Below are 18,044 nucleotides of genomic sequence, written 5' to 3' on the forward strand. Positions count from 1 at the left end.
AACCATGATCAGCAACATTGGAGGTAGGTGGTTCTGTCAGTAGAGTCCTAGAGGAGCTACAAACCATCAGAGCTCCTAATGACCCATACATGTGGCATGAGCCAAAAGTAAAGTTTTGTTGTTTTAAGCTACAATGCTTTGGGGGTTTACTGTAGTAACCTGACTTAGCCTGTCCTGACTGATAGACTATTTACTACTATGCTTTGGGGGTTTACTATAGTAACCTAGCTTAGCCTTTTCTAACTGATAGACTTCAATGTTGAGGTTATTAATGACTGTAACTTTGGTACAGCATCAGTCATTGTAAGAAAATGGGTCAAGGTGTTCTGTATATATACTGTCATTTTATTTTAAATGATAAATGGTTTTAGTTTATTTCTAAGGGTTCAAAGGCCTTTTGCATATGCAGGACTTTTTTTAGTCTCGCTTTGTTCCCTTTTCCTTTTGAAACCCACAAACTTCTATTTTTGAAGAAATTGGCTCTAAAAAGGACTTTTGCCCTATAGCAGGGGTTAACAAACTATGGCTAGTGGGCCAAATATGTCTACCACCTGTTTTAGTAAAGTTTTATTGGAACATAGATATGCCCATTTGTTTATGTAATATTTATGGGTGCTTTTGTACTACAAAGGCAGAGTCGAGTAGTTGTAACAGACACCATATGACCCACAAAGCCTAATATATTTGCTCTCTGGCTCTTAATAGAAGAAAATTTGCTGATCACTGCTCTGTAGGATCTTTAATTATTAGGAATGGAAAGATTCCCAGGCGATTTGCTTTAGTTGTTGCAGACACCTTAGCTCCCAGAAGTGTTACCTGTTGGAATGAAGGCCTTCTGGATCTCCAGTGTACCTTTATTTTTATTTATTTATTTTTAATTAAAACGTGTTTTTACTGATTTCAGAGAGAGGAATGGAGAGGGAGAGAGAGATAGAAACATCAATGATGAGAGAGTCATTGATTGGGTTCCTCCTGCATGCCCCCTACTGGGGATCGAGCCCACAACCTCAGCATGTGTCCTGACCTAGAATTGAAATGACCTCCTGGTTCATAAGTCAATGCTCAACTACTGAGGCACGCCAGCTGGGTGATTGATTGATTGATTGATTGATTGATTGATTTGAGAGAGAGATTTGTTGTTCCACTTATTTACGCTTTCATTGGTTCATCCTTGTAAGTGTCCTGACTGGGGATCGAACCCAAAACCTTGGTGTATTGGGACAACACTAACCAAATGAGCTACCTGGCCAGGGCCAATGTACCTTTGTTTTATATACTATCCTTAAGGCAGTGACATAGCTTACCCTGCTTGGATTCTACCTATGATAAAGCAAAGACTTTCTAAGCCCTGATAATCAAACCATCTTCCATATTGCTACCCTCATTGTCTTTGTCCAGGCCAGTTGCTGGGCAAACTGCTAACAAGTCCACTTCTCATGTGACTGGTGCTCAGCGATTCTGTTCTGTGCTTCTTCTTGTTGACGGTTGAACTTGCCAATGTGACAGGGATTTTTCAGACCGCATGGAAGAGAGGTGATCAGGTTATCTCACATGATGGGTCATGAATGTAAGGCTGTGTGGGTAAATAAGGAAACTGGAAATTGTCAGCAGTCATACAGCCAGGCCACATGACACTGGAACATTATTCATTACTGCTCAGGATTCAGTAGTAACTATTGGAGGCCAATGCAGCTTTCAGAGCTCCCCAAGAGAGTAGATTGTATCAGTTAATTTTGTTTTGCATTTGTGTGTTTTTTAGCTTAAAACAGCAATTTATTGTCTCCCAGTTCTGGAGGCTTAAAGTCCAAAATTAATGTATTGGCAGGACCATGCTCCCTCTGAGACTCTGGGTAGAATTCCTCCTTGTCCCTTCCCAGTTGACAGTCTCTCTTATGCGCATGCTGAATGTGCTTGCTTTTGCTTGGGGTCCAGTCAGTTGAGGACTGGAAAGCAGGGTCAAATGACATAAAACATGGGAAATTATGATCAAGGAGTCTACTTGTGGTTGTGTTTTTAGAAGGGGCTATGGGAATGGCAAGAACTCAAGAGTCTTCAGATTCTACTAAAGAACTTAATAAACTGATGAACAGAATAGATTCAGTGACACAGAAGCATAGATGAGACTGATGAATGTCAGAGGGATGGAGGAGGGCGGGTGGGTGGAGGGGAGAGAGTAACCAAAGAATTTATGTGCATATATACACAACCCAAGGAGATGGACAATGGTGGGGAGAGGGACTGGGGAGGGGGAAGGAACGGGGTAGAACGGGTCATTGGGGAGAAAAAGGGACATCTGTAGTATTTTAAACAATAATAAAATTAAAATTAAAAAAAAGTCTTCAGATTCTATTCTAGCAAAGCAATCTTTCATCTTTTCTCACAGGATTCTGTCTATTGAATCCATATTTTTGCAAGGAGGAAGAAGCATTAAAGCTAGATATCCATCTGTCTGTTTTAGGATTTCCTTGCTTATGTCCACAGTGTAGGACAGCCACATACGGGACATACCAGATCTCACATGCCATTCAGACAGTTGTCCATGGAAACATTTTTTAGCAAAAAAAAAAAAAAAAAAGCATCATTAGCGATAGCAGAATCTTGTATAAACAAAGATACGTGTTTTGGTGATCTCAAAGCTCAGTTTTCCTGGTTCCTTTAGGAACCACAGGCTTAACCTGAGAATATGAACTTGTGTTTTTTCATGCATGTATGTATGTATAGGTATGTGTATCTCTTCTATATAAGTACTTGCTGCTATGTGCAATTTTTTTTCTCTCTCTCTGTCTACTTTTCAGAAAAAGAAGCCCTATACAAATGGACTGAGGGATGCCTAGAGACAGAAAGGGATTTCTTTTTTTTATTATTTTAATTCTTTTTATAAGCATAGATTCAGAGATTAACATTAGCCTAAGATATGTATATATATATAATTTTATTGGATTTGTTGGGGTGGATTTCTGTTTTTTATCTTTTGATAAAGGTGATAAAAGAATTGCATTCCGTAGAAGAGGGTGTATTTTAGGGTCTGATATCAGAGAGACTGTAGACTTTCCTCCTTGACAACCCATCTCTTTCCTAGATGAAAGGTGGTAAAATATAGTGATTAAAAGTGTGGTTTATTTCCCAGATTCACAATACTGACTGTGATCCTGGGTTAGTCCTTTTATCTCTCTGTGCTTCAGTTATTTCATCTGTAAAATTGAGATGATAATGATACGTACCTTAGAGTTGTTGTGAGGACTAAGTGAATAAATAAATATAAAACACTCAGAACAGTGCTTAGCAGATAATAAATACTACATAAATGTTATCTATTATTATTGTTATTATTAACTTGTCTGATACCTCATCAAGATCTTATTCAGCATAAAATAATTTCTTCAGTCCCTTTTCCATTAAAAATAATGTATCCCTTTTTCCTCTCTAGTGTCATGTGCATTTTAATAGGGGGCATTGTGAAGTTACGCTAACAATGCTAAGTAATTCATCTTAGCTAACTCAGATGAATTACTCTGATGAAGAGAATGTTTGATATTTTCCAGGATGGTGGGGAAAACTATTTGGGCACACTGTGTCTAGAGATTGAAGAATCAGGAAATCACATGTTTGGGGAATATTTAGAATGATAGAACTTGAATGTATCTCAGTTTCCCTTCATTTTTAGCCCCAAATTTTCTTAAGTCTTGAAGCTATGGGATCCATGCTGCCTCCTGTGGAAGCCTGAGCCAGCTCTGTAGCTTTCTCCCTTTGTCTCGTGGCCATGCCCATCAGTGAGAATGCTAATTTACCAGCTGCCTACCTTAACAGATTCAAGGGGAAAGTGTACAGAAATAAGGTGGTGCTGAATAGAACTTAATGTGGGAGTGAGGAAAGCTAAGAAGGATGACCAGATGCTGAAAAGGAGAAATGTAAGCTTGTTTCCTAATGATGCTATTTCTCTACTTAAAACTGTAATAACCAGGGCACTGTAAACTGGTTTGTTGATGATAGTGTCAGAGACATAAATAGCAACAATTTGGAAAGCCAACTCCAAGGTACTTGAGCCACTAGGAAACTGCTTTCTAGGGAAAAATAGCCCCCCATAGAGAACATAATCTGGGCTGGTTTGATTCCAAAATTTGTGTCCTTCTTGGGCAGAACTGATTGTAGTCCCATTCAGTTTGAATCTGCTTGGTCCCTCACTAACATTGCTTCCAGGATATCAGAACAGACCAGTGCTGTGGTAGATAGAGGTGCTATCCAAGTATTCATTTCACTGTTGACATGTCTCTATGCTCACATCCATGAATAAGCTGTATGGGCTGTAGGAAACATTACAGGTGATGGTTCAGTTTTCTGAGACCAGGTTATCAGCTGTGGTGCAGTTGACCCACTGTTGGCTTTTCTTGCATTTCCTAATATGTCATCTTTAGCAAGTGGTTACTTGCTTCATTTTACCTGGAAACTTTCAAACCTTTGTCACAACAAGAATCCTGCACCCCTATTAGATGCTGTTGAGCACATTCTTCCTACTTCAGTTCGTCTCCTGCATCATGGTGATCCAGAAATATTAGCAGACACCTGTTGTAGGCCATTTCCTACCTTTCTGATGGTCCAAATGAACAGATTGAAATGGTTGTGAAAACAGGAGTTGTGCTCCAACTTGTGAAGCTCCTAGGAGGTACTGAACTGCCAATTGTGACTCCTGCTCTAAGAGCCATAGGAAGTATTGTCACTGGCACAGATGAACAGACTCAAGTTGTAATAGATGTGGGAGCACTTGTCCTCTTTCCCAGCCTACTAATGAGCCCCAAAACTAGTATTCAGCTACATGTATAATGTCAAACATCACAGCTGGCTACCAGGACCATGTACAGGAATTTGTGAATCATCGATTAGTCCCATTTTTTGTTGGCGTTCTCTTTAAGGCAGACTTTAAGGAAGCTGTATGGGTTGTGACCAACTGTACAAGTGGTGGAATAGTGGAACAGATTATTTACCTCGTTCATTGTGGTATAAAAGAGCCATTGATAAGCCTCCTAACTGAGAAAAATACTAAAATTATTCTGATTATTCTGGGTGCCATTTCAAATATCTTTCAGGCTTCTGAGAAACTAGGTGAAACTGAAAAACTTAGTTTAAGGATTGCATGATTTTTTAAAAATTTATCCTTATTGTTGAAAGTATTACAGATATCCCCCCTTTTTTCCCCATTGATCCCCTCCACCCTGCATCCCCTGCCCCAGGCCTTCACCACACTATTGTTTGTGTTCATGGGTTATGCGTATATGCATATAAGTTCTTTGATTAATCTCTCCCCACCCCCACCTTCCCACTGAGATTCATCAGTCTGTTCCATGCTTCTCTGTCTCTGGATCTATTTTGTTCGTCAGTCTTGCTTATTAGATTCCACATATGAGTGAGATCATGTAAAACTGAATCAGGAAGAATCAGAAAACCTGAATAGCTAATAACAACTGATAAAATCGAAGCAGTAATAAAAAAAAACTCCCAGCAAACAAAAGCTGTGGTCTACATGGCTTCATACGGGAGCTTTCTATTCTTTAAGTTGTAGGGTTAGATAGTTTACTAAAAAGTTTTCTTGCTTTTTGAGGTAGGCCTGTAGTGCTATGAACTTTCCTCTTAGGACTGCTTTTGCTGTGTCCCATATATTTTGGGTTGTTGTGTGTTCATTTTCATTTGTTTCCAGGAAGTTTTTTATTTCTTTCTTGATCTTATTGGTATCTCATTCATTGTTTAATAACATGCTATTTATCCTCCATGTGTTCGAATGTTTTTGAGTGTTTTTACTGTAGTTGATTTCTAATTTCATGCCATTGTGATCTGAGAGGCTTGATATGATTTCAGTCTTCTTGAATTTGTAGAGACTTGTTTTACATTTAAGGTTATTATTGATAGATACTTATGTATTGCCATTTTAATTCTTTATGCCTATGTTTCCCTCTCTATTTCTACTTTTTTTTAAAATTTATCTTTATTGTTGAGAGTATTACAGGTGTCCCATTTTTCCTCCCAACTGACCCCCACCACTTCAGTACCCCCCCCAGGCCTTCACCCCGTTATTGACTGTCCATGGGTTATGCATATATGCATATAACTTCTTTGGTTAATCTCTTCCCACCCTCCACCCACCTTCCCTCTGAAATATGATCATCTCTTGCATGCATCATTGTCTCTGGATCTATTTAGTTCATCAGATTCTTTTGTTCATTAGCTTCTTCTTAAAGAAGACCCTTCAACTTTTCCTGTAGTGCTGGTCTGGTGGTGATGAACTCCTTTAGCTTTTTCTTATCTGTGAAGCTCTTTATCTGACCTTCAATTCTAAATGATAGCTTTGCTGGGTAGAGCAATCTTGGTTGTAGTTTCATGTTTTCATCACTTTGAATATTTCTTGCCACTCCCTTTTGGCCTGCAAGGTTTCTGTTGAGAAATCAGCTGACAGTCGTATGGGTGCTCCCTTGTAGGTAACTAAGTGCTTTTCTCTTGCTGCTTTTAAGATTCTTTCTTTGTCTTTAACCTTTGGCGTTTTAATTATGATGTATCTTGGTGTGGGCCTCTTTGGGTTCCTCTTGTTTGGGACCCTCTGTGCTTTCTGGACTTGTAAGTCTATTTCTTTCCCCAGATAGGGGAAGTTTTCTGTCATTTTTTCAAATAGGTTTTCAATTTCTTGGTCTCTTTCTTCCCCTTCTGTCACCCCAATAATACAAATGTTGGGCCTCTGGAAGTTGTCCCAGAGGTTCCTTATCCTATCTTCATATTTGTGTATTCTTTTTTCTTTTTGCTCTTCTGGTTGGGTATTTTTTGTTTCCTCATGTTCCAAATTGCTGATTTGATTCTCAGTGTCCTCTACTGTTGATTCCCTGTAAATTATTCTTCATTTCAGTTTGTGTAGCCTTCATTTCAAATTGGTACTTTATTATAATAGTTATAGATTTTCTCAGTTATTTCCCAAACAATATGCTTAAGCATCCTTATAAACAAAATTCTGAACTCTGTATCTGTTAGCTTGTTTGGATCTATTTCATTTAGTTCCTCTTCTAGAGATTTCTTCTGTTCTTTCCTTTGTGACATGTTTCTTTGCCTCCACATTTTGGCTGCTTCCAGGTGTTTGTTTCTATGTGTTAGGTAGAGCTGCTGTGTCTCCTGGAATTTGTAGAGTGGCTTTGTGTAGTAGGTGTCCTGTAGGATCCAGTGGCTCAGCCTCCCCAGTCACCTGAGCTGGGCCTTCTAGGTGCTCCCCTGTGTGGGCTGTGTGCACGGTCCTGTTGTAGTTGAGCCTTGGTTGCTGTTGGCATCCCTGGGAGGATCTCATCCCCCCGTCCAATCAGCTGTGAGTACCACCTGCAACTACAGCCAAAGAGCTGCTGTGCTGGAGACACCCCTATGGAGCAGGATTTACTTGAGTGGGGCTTTGGTGTTCACCAAGTGCGCCCCTTGAATGTGTCACTCGTGGATGTGGTAGGGTTGTAATCCAGTATGGTCGAGTCTGACCACCAGGTGCACTTTCTCTGGGGCCTCCTGGGAGGTGCAAAGTCAGCCTGTGCCAGTGCCTTGCCCAGGGCCACCCAGCATGAGCTACACAGCAAACTGTAGTTGGCTGCCAGTTGTGCTGGGCTTGGAGGTATCCAGGAGAGACCAAGCTATGAGCCAGTGCAGGCTGCTGCTAGTGCCAGGCCTGGGGCAACTTATCAAGCACTATGGGGCACGCTGTTGCTTTTTTGAGAGATTTGAAAGTCCTAAGCATGAGGCTTGAGAGGCCACTTGCATAGAAAAGCCCCTGGAAATGGCCTGGATGAGCCTGCAGGTGGGGAGGGGTGGAGTCTCCGAGAATCACCAGGCTGGGGTCAAATGTGTGAATCAGGTGCAGGTGATTCAAATGTGGTGCCTGCCTGCCAGCTGTGTGCGGGGACGACTCTCCAAAGGAGCAATGGCCTCTGCCTGGGAGAGAGCTGCCCCTCTGCCTCTCTCCCAATTTCAGGCAGGTTAGTTCCTTCCCAAGTGTCCCAGGTTCCTTTCAAGCTGCTGCTCAGTGTTGGGGCTCAGAGGGAGCGCGTCTGAGTGAGTCCATGTGCGAGCCCTTTAAGAGGAGCTGCCTGGGCCTCCCGCACCCTCCACATCCCTCAGAGACAGTCCCCACTGGTTTTTACAGCCCGAAGTTGTGGGGACGTCTCTTCCCAACCCTGTAGCCCTGGGCTGGGGGCCCTCACTCCCCCGGGAAACCTCCGCTGCTGAGATAACCCTCCTGGGTTTAAACCACAGCATCAGTTATGGGACCGTGGCCGAGTCCCTGGGATTCAGCCCCAATCCACCCGCGTCTCTGCCCCTCCTACTGGTCTCGATGCTTGTTCAGTTCTCTGGTTGTAGGGTTTCTGTTCAGCTAGATTTCAGGAGGTTCTGAGTGACGGTTGTTGTTCTATATTCTAGTTGTAATTTTGATGTGGTTGTAGGAGGTGTGGATACAGCTGTTACCTACGCCACCATCTCGTTTCTCCAAATCTCGGTTTTTTATATTTTTAATATATTATTTAAATAATAAAACATTATAAGAATAATACTGTGAATACTCAAATACTGATTCTTGTCAGTAAAGGTATTTATTACTGTGCTAAGTAGAAGTTTTACTAAAAGAGAAAAAGTATTTTCTAGTACAATCCTTTTATTTTAACAATGGAGTTATAGACCAAGACAGATAAGTAATATTTAAAATTCATTTAAACAGAATACATCATAGAATTTAAAGACATTTTCTCATATATATTTCTTTTGGTAACTTTACAAAATCTGATGAAGAGTTTCTTTTTGAGTGTGAAAATCTTAGTTTATAGTAGTAATTTTATTTCACAATAGAAATGTATAGGTTAAAAGGAACAAATTTCTCGTTATAAAGTAAATGTCTTGGGGATGAATAATGTACAGCATGGTTACTATAGTTAGTAATACTGTGTTGCACATTTGAAAGAGTGCATATTGAGAGTGCATATTGAAGGTTCTTATCACAAGAAAAAAGTTTGTAATTATACGGTGGTGGATGTTCACTGGATTATTTATTGTGATGATTATTTTGCAATATATACAAATATTGGATCATTATATGGTATACTTGAAGTATACCTCAATTTTTTAAAAAGCCAGGGGGGAAAAAATTTTAAGGGCCAAGAACTTAATGAATTCTGTTGGATAGATAACCTTCCTCTCAGTGACATGATTTTCTTATAAAAGGGGAAGAATAATTCCTAGGCCCTAGCAAAACCTTCAAGATATAAAGTTTTAATTATTATTTTACTTTAATGGTTTGTGAAGGTTTTTTGGAAATAAATTTTCAATAAGATAGAAGGTATAAAAGTTGTTCAAAAGGTGAAGTTGGGAAATACTATGCTATCTGTATCCAGATATCTGTTTTCCAAACTAAGTACATGGTTCCCCTTAAAATATATGAGGGTACCAGAGAGAGATGTAACTCTTTTGAGTAGTCCTTATACAGAAAAATGGAAAAAAATAAAGTGCAATAACAATAAAAGCTTTCACTTCTTTAGTGCTTACTTTGTGCCAAACATTGTTCTAAAGGCTTTACATGTATTAACACAATTAATCTCAAAACCCCTTTGAGTTTTAGGTACTTTTAAAATCTCCATTTCACAGATGTAGAAACTGAGGTAAGGTAACTTGCCCAAAGAGCCAGGTTTTTAACCTAGAAAGTTCCAAAGCTTGTGTTCTAACCACTAAACTCTAAGTATAGCTGTTTAGAAGAAGAGGAATAATTCTAAGCCCTTACACAACTCCAGGCCCCATTATGTTATGTATTTTATATGAATGCTCTCTCTTCAAATTGTAGACCCAGAACCCTACTTTTCTATATATTCTACCACAAGTTTGGAGAGAGGATGTGTCAATAGAGCCACAAATAGTATCAGCCTTACCTCAGCATCTCTGTGTGATGATATGTGTAAGTACAACTCTGGGTTACTTGAGGTTTTCTAAGTAACAGCGTTAGTGAAGACATATATTTGAATAGTTTGCAGCAGTTGAAATGCCCCTCCTACTTCTCACTCATTCAACAACTTCTGAAACCTGTATTTGGAATCAGTATTTATTTCATTGTTTTGAACACTTTTTCATCTTAAATTGTAGTCACAGATTTTTTTGTTATGAGTCTACTTGGAGTTTGGAGAGCATAATGTATAACAGAAAGAACTGCAGGACTACTGAAAACAAAATCTACCATCAAATGATGATAAACTGGATCTGACGGACTATGCTGAGTTTGTTCACTCCAACCCTGAGCTTCGTGTTCTGTCTCCTGTCCTCCAGATATGCTAATACCCTCATCAATTACCATCTCTTATTCCAGAAAATAAAAGAATCTATCAGTGAAAAATGTCTTTAGGAAAATACAGGTGGCTATTATACTTTAAACCGTCATGAAATCTTCAGTGGTATAGTTGATTCTAGCTGTTTTCAAGAAGGGTATGTCTGATAATGTTGCTGATATTGAGGCAGTGTATCCTTTAAGATTTATTATGTTGATCTTTTTAAAAATAGACCTGGAGAATATTATGCTAAGTGTGCAGGTTTTTGTGTGGACTTAAATTTTTAACTCCGTGGGATAAATATCAAAGGGTGCGATTGATGGATTGTATGATAAGAATATGTTTAGCTTTTTTTTTTTTAAATCCTCGCCTGAGGTTATGTTTTTATTGATTTTAGAGAGAGAAGGAGAGAGAGAGAGAGGAGAGAGAGAGAGCGAAACATGGTTGTGAGAGAGAAACATCAATCGGTTGCTTCCTGTATGCACAGATTGTGGATTGAACCTGCAACATAGGTACTCGCCCTGACCAGGATTTGAACCCACAGCCTTTTGGTATATGGGACAATACTCCAGCCAACTGAGCCGCCCAGTCAGGGCGAGCATGTTTAGTTTTGTGTTAAAAAACCCTGCTAAACAGCCTTCCAAAGTGACTGTTCCATTCCCACCAGCAATGCATGAGAGTTTCTGTTGCTCCCCATCCATGTCAACATTTGGTGTTGCTAGTGTGTTGGATTTTGGTCATTCTAATAAATATGTGGCAGCGTTATCTCCTTGTTTTAATTTGCAACTCTAATGACATATGATGTTGAACATCTTTAATATACTTATTTGTCATCTGTATATCTTTTGTGACATATCTGTTGAGCTCTTTTGCACATATTATAATTGGGTTGTTCATTTTCTAATTGTTGAGTTTTAAGAGTTCTTTGTATATTTTGGATAGCAGTCCTTTATCAGATGAGTCCTTTGCAAATATTTTCTCCCAATATGTGGCTTGTCTTCTCATTCTTTTGGGAACTTACTTTTTAAAAAAATTCTGATTCCTGGATTCAGTTGCCCGTAGGAAATGGGTATTGGCAGGGCTTTTGGTTTTGGCTTCAGATGTTGGGAGTCCCCATACAACAGCACTCGGTGGGTTGTCCCCTATGTAGTTAGTACTTAAAAGAGTGGAAGTACTCCATTACATACAGTTAATCTGTCTATTGAACACTTTCTTCTACTTATACTCCAGAGAAAAAATTGACGCTGCCCACCTCTCCTCCTGAACTGGACCCTCTATCTTTAGGTTACCTTTTGGTGACTTGTTTTAGCTTTCAGTCTGTTCTTGGTATTCACACTGAGCTTTTTCCATCTGCTTTATTATATTATCATAGTGAGAGTAGACCATGGTATCAGCTGGCCCTGTAGTACTCTATCTAGGGCTGTGCTTTTTCCTGGAACTTATGTTGAGCTAAGCATCCCAGTTCTTGCAGAATGGTAGCTATATCTTAACAGTTTACACTAATTCCAGGTTTGGAGTCTACTGGGTTTGCCTGTTGACATCTTTTACTGTTGAGTAAAAATGGTATCTTCAAAGATGTTTTTCATAAAACCTCCAGGCAATTATTTGAATTTGGATAAAGACATGTTCAAAGTAACATTTTGTTGTTTCCTTCACAATCCACTGAGCTCACCCTGCTGAACTGTGTGTAAATGGTGAGAAGAAAGAGCGTTTGGACTAGATGTGGGCTGTCTCTGTCTGCACCTCTGTTCCCACTTCCTACTGGGGCACTAGAAAGAAAGGTTGAGTTTTGTGGAGCGTTTTCCAATTAGTAAATGGATGACAGCCAACTCAAATGGTCTGATGAAGAGAAACGACCCTTCCTTCAATCCCTGGGAATGTAACCCAGACAGATGTCAGGAGTCAAAGAGAACCCGCCAGATCCTTAGCTTTGCTAATATAGGAGTGAATGAATGGGGAGGGAGAAATGCAGAGCTGGGAGGGAAATTGGGGGGTAGAGATGGTACAAGGCTTCAATATTTCACCACTCCGTGGGTTCTTTTGGCCCTATACCTGTTGTGTGTTTTTTTTTTGGCCCTATATCTGAATATTAGAAACATTGAAAATGAACAAACAAAACAAATAGTTCACTGTCCAGAAGCCTAACTGCAGCTGCTAAAACATAGAACAAAGTAGTGTAGTCTTGAGCCAGCAACTTCTTTGTCCTGTTGCCCCTGGTTATGTGTATTAGCTCACTTAATCTTTATAACAAACCTGTGATAGAGATACAGAATATCCACTTCACAGCTAAAGAAACGGAGGCTTACAAATTTTAAGTAACTTGCTCAGGATCACACAGCTATGAAGTGTGAAAGCCACATTCCAATTTAGAACCATATCAGGTCGTTCACAGAATTAAAGAAAAAGTTGAAAAAATGGATAGGAAACCACAGGATCCTAGGTAGCAGGGAAGCCAGGCAAAGCCATACCACAGACTCGTGTGATGTAGTCACCATACTTGGCACTTGTACTACTGTTTGTTCAAGATGCAGTGCTGTTGGGCTCTTGATTCCACCATGGAGAATTTACCCACTATTTCTTTGTTTTTGCGTCATTCTTTCAAAATCCAAGTTGGAACACCTAGTTTGGTGAGCCTTATTTAACTTGTTGTTGTTCTGGCTGCCAGGAGGTAGAAAGGAGTCTCTGGCCTGCCTGGTTTCTGTCATGGAGGGTTGGACCTTGCTTCCCACCAAGACTCACATAATCAGAGAATTCCTCCAAATAGGAAGAGTATTTGAATTCTGAGCAACAATAATTCAAGGGGTATATGTCCATCATACAACCATAGGATGGGGATGTCCATGTGGCACCCTACTGAGGACTGGTTGAACTGGGAAGCTCTGTGTTCCCTGTGAGCCAGGCTGTTTTTTCTTGACACCAGGGTCTGCCTACAGCATCCAACAGAACTTTCAGGTGCTACACAAAATACTCTATATGGGTTTTCACATAAAGACCTCTGCTGTTTCTGACTCAATAAAGCTGACCACCACAGAGATGAGTGACCAGCAGAACCAGTGAGCTGTTAGGATCAAACTAAGGAGAGAGCATACAGAAAAGAGATCCATAGGGAAAACTCCTCCCTGATTTCTGGGTTTAACTGATCCTCACTGTGGTGTATTGAGATCCTGAATTTGTATATGTTCTGGGAAATATTTCATTATAGCTTTACCTGATTAACTATATGAAACATTTTCTTGTAATGGGAAGGAAAAAGTATTAATGCACACGTCTTTCTTCAGTAATTTGCTTGCATGTCTTTTCCTTTCTTTGCCTTAAGATTAGAGACTGTATAAATTTTGTAACTTTAACATCTATCATTGTGCCCAGCATATGGTAAGAACTTTTAAAAGTATTTGAATGAATGAATGAATGAATTTTCCTTGGCAATCTTTTTCTGAAAGTGAATTGATTCTTGTGAAATGGTGGAGAATTTATAGTTATGTATGTTTGAAACATTATGTAAAACTTTTAGATTAAAAAATAATTCTAAGTCTGCTATAGGAAAAGGACACAGTGACATGCTCTTTACGTGTGTTATTACAGGTGTTTCAGGATTTGGGGACTGAAGTACTGTCTGGAGCTGCTAAAGGCTATAACATCTGCCTTTTTGCCTATGGACAGACAGGCTCTGGGAAGACATACACCATGTTGGGGACCCCAGTGAGTATTGGTATTGGAATGAGATATCTTCCCAATGGCACAACAAGCCTGGATCTTGCATTGTCCTTGCCACTGAGAAAGAGAATGTGAATTTCATAGTCAGTAAACTTTAACAAGATTTAATGGACCCTCTACTGTATTAAGAATGGGTTTCTAAGCACTTTAATTGAAGGATAAACTTTGAATAATTAGCTCTACTAAACCCTGAAGAACCTTAGAATTTTACAACTCCCTTTGATGAAGCAGACCTTGTCAGTCCTTCTGAATTTCTCGTATCATAAGACCCAGACTGAGTGTTAAGTGCTGGCTGGGGCTGAACAGAAATGAGGCTATGTGTGTTAGACCTGAGTGTTAGGAAGAAGTAGGAGAATCAGTTACTGGGATGGGAGCTTGCAATAGTGTGTAGGATTTATAAGAGCCTTCTTTATCATGGAAAATTAGAAGGGTAGAGTTCCTTAAGAATACCTCTTTATTTTGGGGTTAGAAGTCCCCTGGTGAGATGAACTGGTGGAACAGTGACAAATAGCACTACACAGGGATATTCTCTAGAAAACTATTCCTCCTGAAAGATTATCCTTGCTGTTTGGGCCCAGCTCATGCTCACTATGTCAATGTTTAGTGTGATTTTATATATTTGAAATTAAAAGAAAATGCTCATTAAAGCAGAGATATAAAGCCTTTAACCTGAGTACAGGTTAGCACTGGATCCAAGATAAAAAGGGAAGCTACTTCTCTCTAAATGTGTATTTTGAACACCATTGTACTCTAATTCTCCTGTGTGTGCAGAAACAGGAGGTAGGTTCTGGGAGGAACCACCATGGTAAACTGGGTTTATCCAAGAAGGATGAAACTCCATTTCACAGAAGCAGGTATCTGGGTTTGCTACCTTCTCTCTTCCTTCTTGTGGTGATCAGCCTTTCATCTAGTGCATTCCTCCCAGGAGTGTCTCCTGAGAGCACTGGCAAATAGAGGCTTCTGCATACCGCCAGTGAAACTCCCTAAAGTGAAGAGGCTAGTACAGGGAGCCCATGTGCCTGCTCTCCCCTTCCCCCCACTGAGGACAGTTCCTGGGTGTCGGGGTGAGAGCATCACCGTGAGTAAACAGCAGTACTTTCCTTTCTTCTGTCTTCCAGGCCTCTGTTGGGCTGACGCCACGGATATGTGAGGTATAGACTCTCTTTTGACTGGATCCTCTCAAAGTAGGTCTCCTTTGTACACTCCAGTGAAATTCCAACCCTCTGGTTTATGCAGGGTCTCTTCATCCGCGAGGAAGACTGTACTCCACTCCCTTCCTCCTGTAGGATAAAAGTAAGGTAAGAACCTACCAGGCTCTGGGGCCTAAAGTGCTTCTATTTCCACTCCAAATTCTGTCATGTTCAGCTGTTCTCTTTGCTTCCAGAGTCATCCAGAAGAATGGAGAAAAGCCATAGCAGAAATATCTTGCAGTATAGGGAGATGAGAAACATACTTTCTTTGAGTCGTAGAAGACTTAATTCCTATCCTCAGGCTTACAAGCAGGTGTCTCCTTTGTGCCAGTTTGCCCTGACTTCACTCTCTGTACAGCTTCATACTAGCTTTTAGAATTTCTTCTCCAGCCCCCTACTGTGTTGTTCTCCAGGTTAGTTGTTCCCAAACTCTAGTTCCCAGACTATGCTGGTTACTCCAAGATGGAGTTTTAACCAGTCTGTAGTGAAAATGTTGGCAGAAGGTTACCAATTGCCCTTAGATTCTCTGTATCCTTTTTTGTGTATGTATTCAGTGTCCTTTAAAAAAAGAGAGAGACATAATTTATAAACCATAAAATTCATGCTTTATTTATTTAATATGTTTTTATTGATTTTAGAGAGGACAGAAGAGAGAGAGAGGCATCAATGTGTTGTCTCCTGGACACCCCCTACTGGGGATCAAGCCCACAACCCCATCATGTGCCCTGACGGGAATCAGGGAATCAAACCGGCGACCTTTGGGTACATGGGATGCCGCTCAACCAACTGAGCCACACCTGCCAGGGCTAAAATTCATGCTTTTAAAGTATACAATTCAGTGATTTTTTCCTGATATTTACAAGGTTGTCCAGCCATCATCATCATCTATTCCAGAACATTTTTATCACCTCCAAAAGAGTAAATGTCCATTTAGAAAAAGTAAATGATTATGAACATTATTTTTACATTTTTTAAGTTTGCAAAGTAAAAATTTGCAAACTCATGTGTTTGTGTATGTGTGTGTGTATAAACATATACATGTATATTAAATGTTTTATTGTCCATGATATCTGAGAACCACTATTCTAAAAGACATCTAGGGTTTTTATGTCTAAATATGAGAAGGTTAAGGAGAAATAATTTATAAGAAGTGTGTGCATGGAGTTCAGCTTTGAGTTGGAGCCATTTTTTCTGACTGCTGATTCCATAGGCAAGCATCTGTGTTCTGGTGAAGACTTTTCTGTGGAAGTCTGCTTTCTTTTATATCAAAATTTTTACTGATTTTATTTTTTTATATATATTTTTTATTAATTTCAGAGAGAGGAAGGGAGAGGGAGAGAGAGAGAAACATCAATGATGAGAGAGTCATCGATGGACTGCCTCCTTCACAGCCCCTGCTGGGGATCGAGCCCCAACCCCTGCATGTGCCCTGACCTGGAATCAAACTGCAATCTCCTGGATCATAGGTTGATGCTCAACTACTGAACCACACTGGGCAGCTGTTATTATTTTTAAAAGGACTAAAATGCCAGTAGATTCCTATAAGATAGAGTATATCCTAAGCAGAATCCTGGTATATAAAACAGATAAAATTAGAATTGTCCTACTTAAATTAGGGTGGGGGCCAAAACCTTATCCCTTAGCTTCCTTCATTGCTCACCAGTGACCCTTGAGATGCCTTCAAAGAATAAGAGAGCTCAGAGAACACATTTGAAAACCACTTCAGCAAACAAGCTTGTGGACTCTGTGCTGTGATGGTCTCATCAAGGCACAGTTTGATGACAGCATACACTAAAACGATGCTGAAATAGCCTCCTGAAGGCAAATTGTGAATCAGTACTGACACTGTGCTAAAATGTGCTAAACCTAAAACTGAGGTGTTGATATCCAGTGCTAAAAACCCTATTGTACACAGTAGAAAGAGACTCAAGGGGGATCCCTGGCTTGATCAAGGTCTTGGAGTGTCAGAGATGGAACTAGAACAAGAACTTGGACCTTCTGACTGTAGGTGTTTTCCTACTTACTTGAAAATCTAATCATGTTGCCATTTTCCAAAATCTAACTGTGTCTCTTTGCACGTCTCTAGTTTTCTAGAAATCTATAATGAACGAGTGAGGGATCTGTTGAAGCCACCTGATCAAAAAAAGTCCTATACCCTGCGGGTCAGGGAGCACCCAGAGATGGGGCCTTATGTACAAGGTGAGCCACTATGGTCCTGGAGATCTGAGACCAAACCAGAGTCAGGGAAACTCTCCTAATGATCATTAATTCACTCAACAAATGTATAATGAATATTTACTCTGTACCAGCTACTGTACTAGACACTGGGTATGTACCGATAAAGAGAAAAGACAGTCCTGCCCTCATAGGCAAGCTTACAATTTTGTGGGGGTGAGTCAGAAAACAAGTACTAATTACAAGTTGTGATAATGGCTAATGAAAAAATAAATAGATGCAGTGATGGAAAGGAGCATTGGGTGTTGTAGGCAACCCATCTGCATGGGGCAGTCAGGAAAACTTCTCTGAGGAGGTAACCTTTTATGCTGACCCCTGAGGGGATACAGGAGCCTGTCATGTGAACAGTGGTGCAGTGAGGGGAAGAATGCTTCAGGTAGAGGGAACAGCATGAGCTGGAGCCCTGAAAGAATTGCTGGTGGTTTCAGGAGGTCAGTGTGTCTGAAACATGGTGAATGAGGGGGAAAAGGTTGGGTCTGTGGTGCCAGATCTAACAGGGCCTAGACTGGTTTCTAGGCCATTCTTCTTTTTAGGGTACTTTCTCTTCCACTGATGGTGATAGGGAGATGGGGAGATGTCAGACACAGGGCAGGGTCTG

The 18,044-nt window shown here is 40.2% G+C and overlaps 1 protein-coding gene and 1 pseudogene across 2 annotated transcripts in view; both read left to right on the top strand.

The window, feature by feature from the left end:
* STARD9 (StAR related lipid transfer domain containing 9) overlaps positions 1-18,044 on the top strand; it is a 102,353-nt gene that overhangs the window by 29,003 nt on the left and 55,306 nt on the right. Inside the window, exons 4-7 of the mRNA XM_081153931.1 lie at positions 13,890-14,006; positions 15,140-15,172; positions 15,258-15,319; positions 17,298-17,410. Of these exons, the coding sequence (XP_081010057.1) occupies positions 13,890-14,006; positions 15,140-15,172; positions 15,258-15,319; positions 17,298-17,410 (325 nt within the window). The remainder of the gene's footprint in view (positions 1-13,889; positions 14,007-15,139; positions 15,173-15,257; positions 15,320-17,297; positions 17,411-18,044) is intronic.
* LOC308564475 (importin subunit alpha-1 pseudogene) lies at positions 3,761-5,132 on the top strand (annotated as a pseudogene). Its single transcript has one exon. The product of its transcript is annotated as an importin subunit alpha-1 pseudogene (transcript).

Source organism: Miniopterus schreibersii (genome assembly GCF_964146895.1).
Source record: "Miniopterus schreibersii genome assembly, chromosome: 1".
Lineage (NCBI taxonomy): Eukaryota > Metazoa > Chordata > Mammalia > Chiroptera > Miniopteridae > Miniopterus > Miniopterus schreibersii.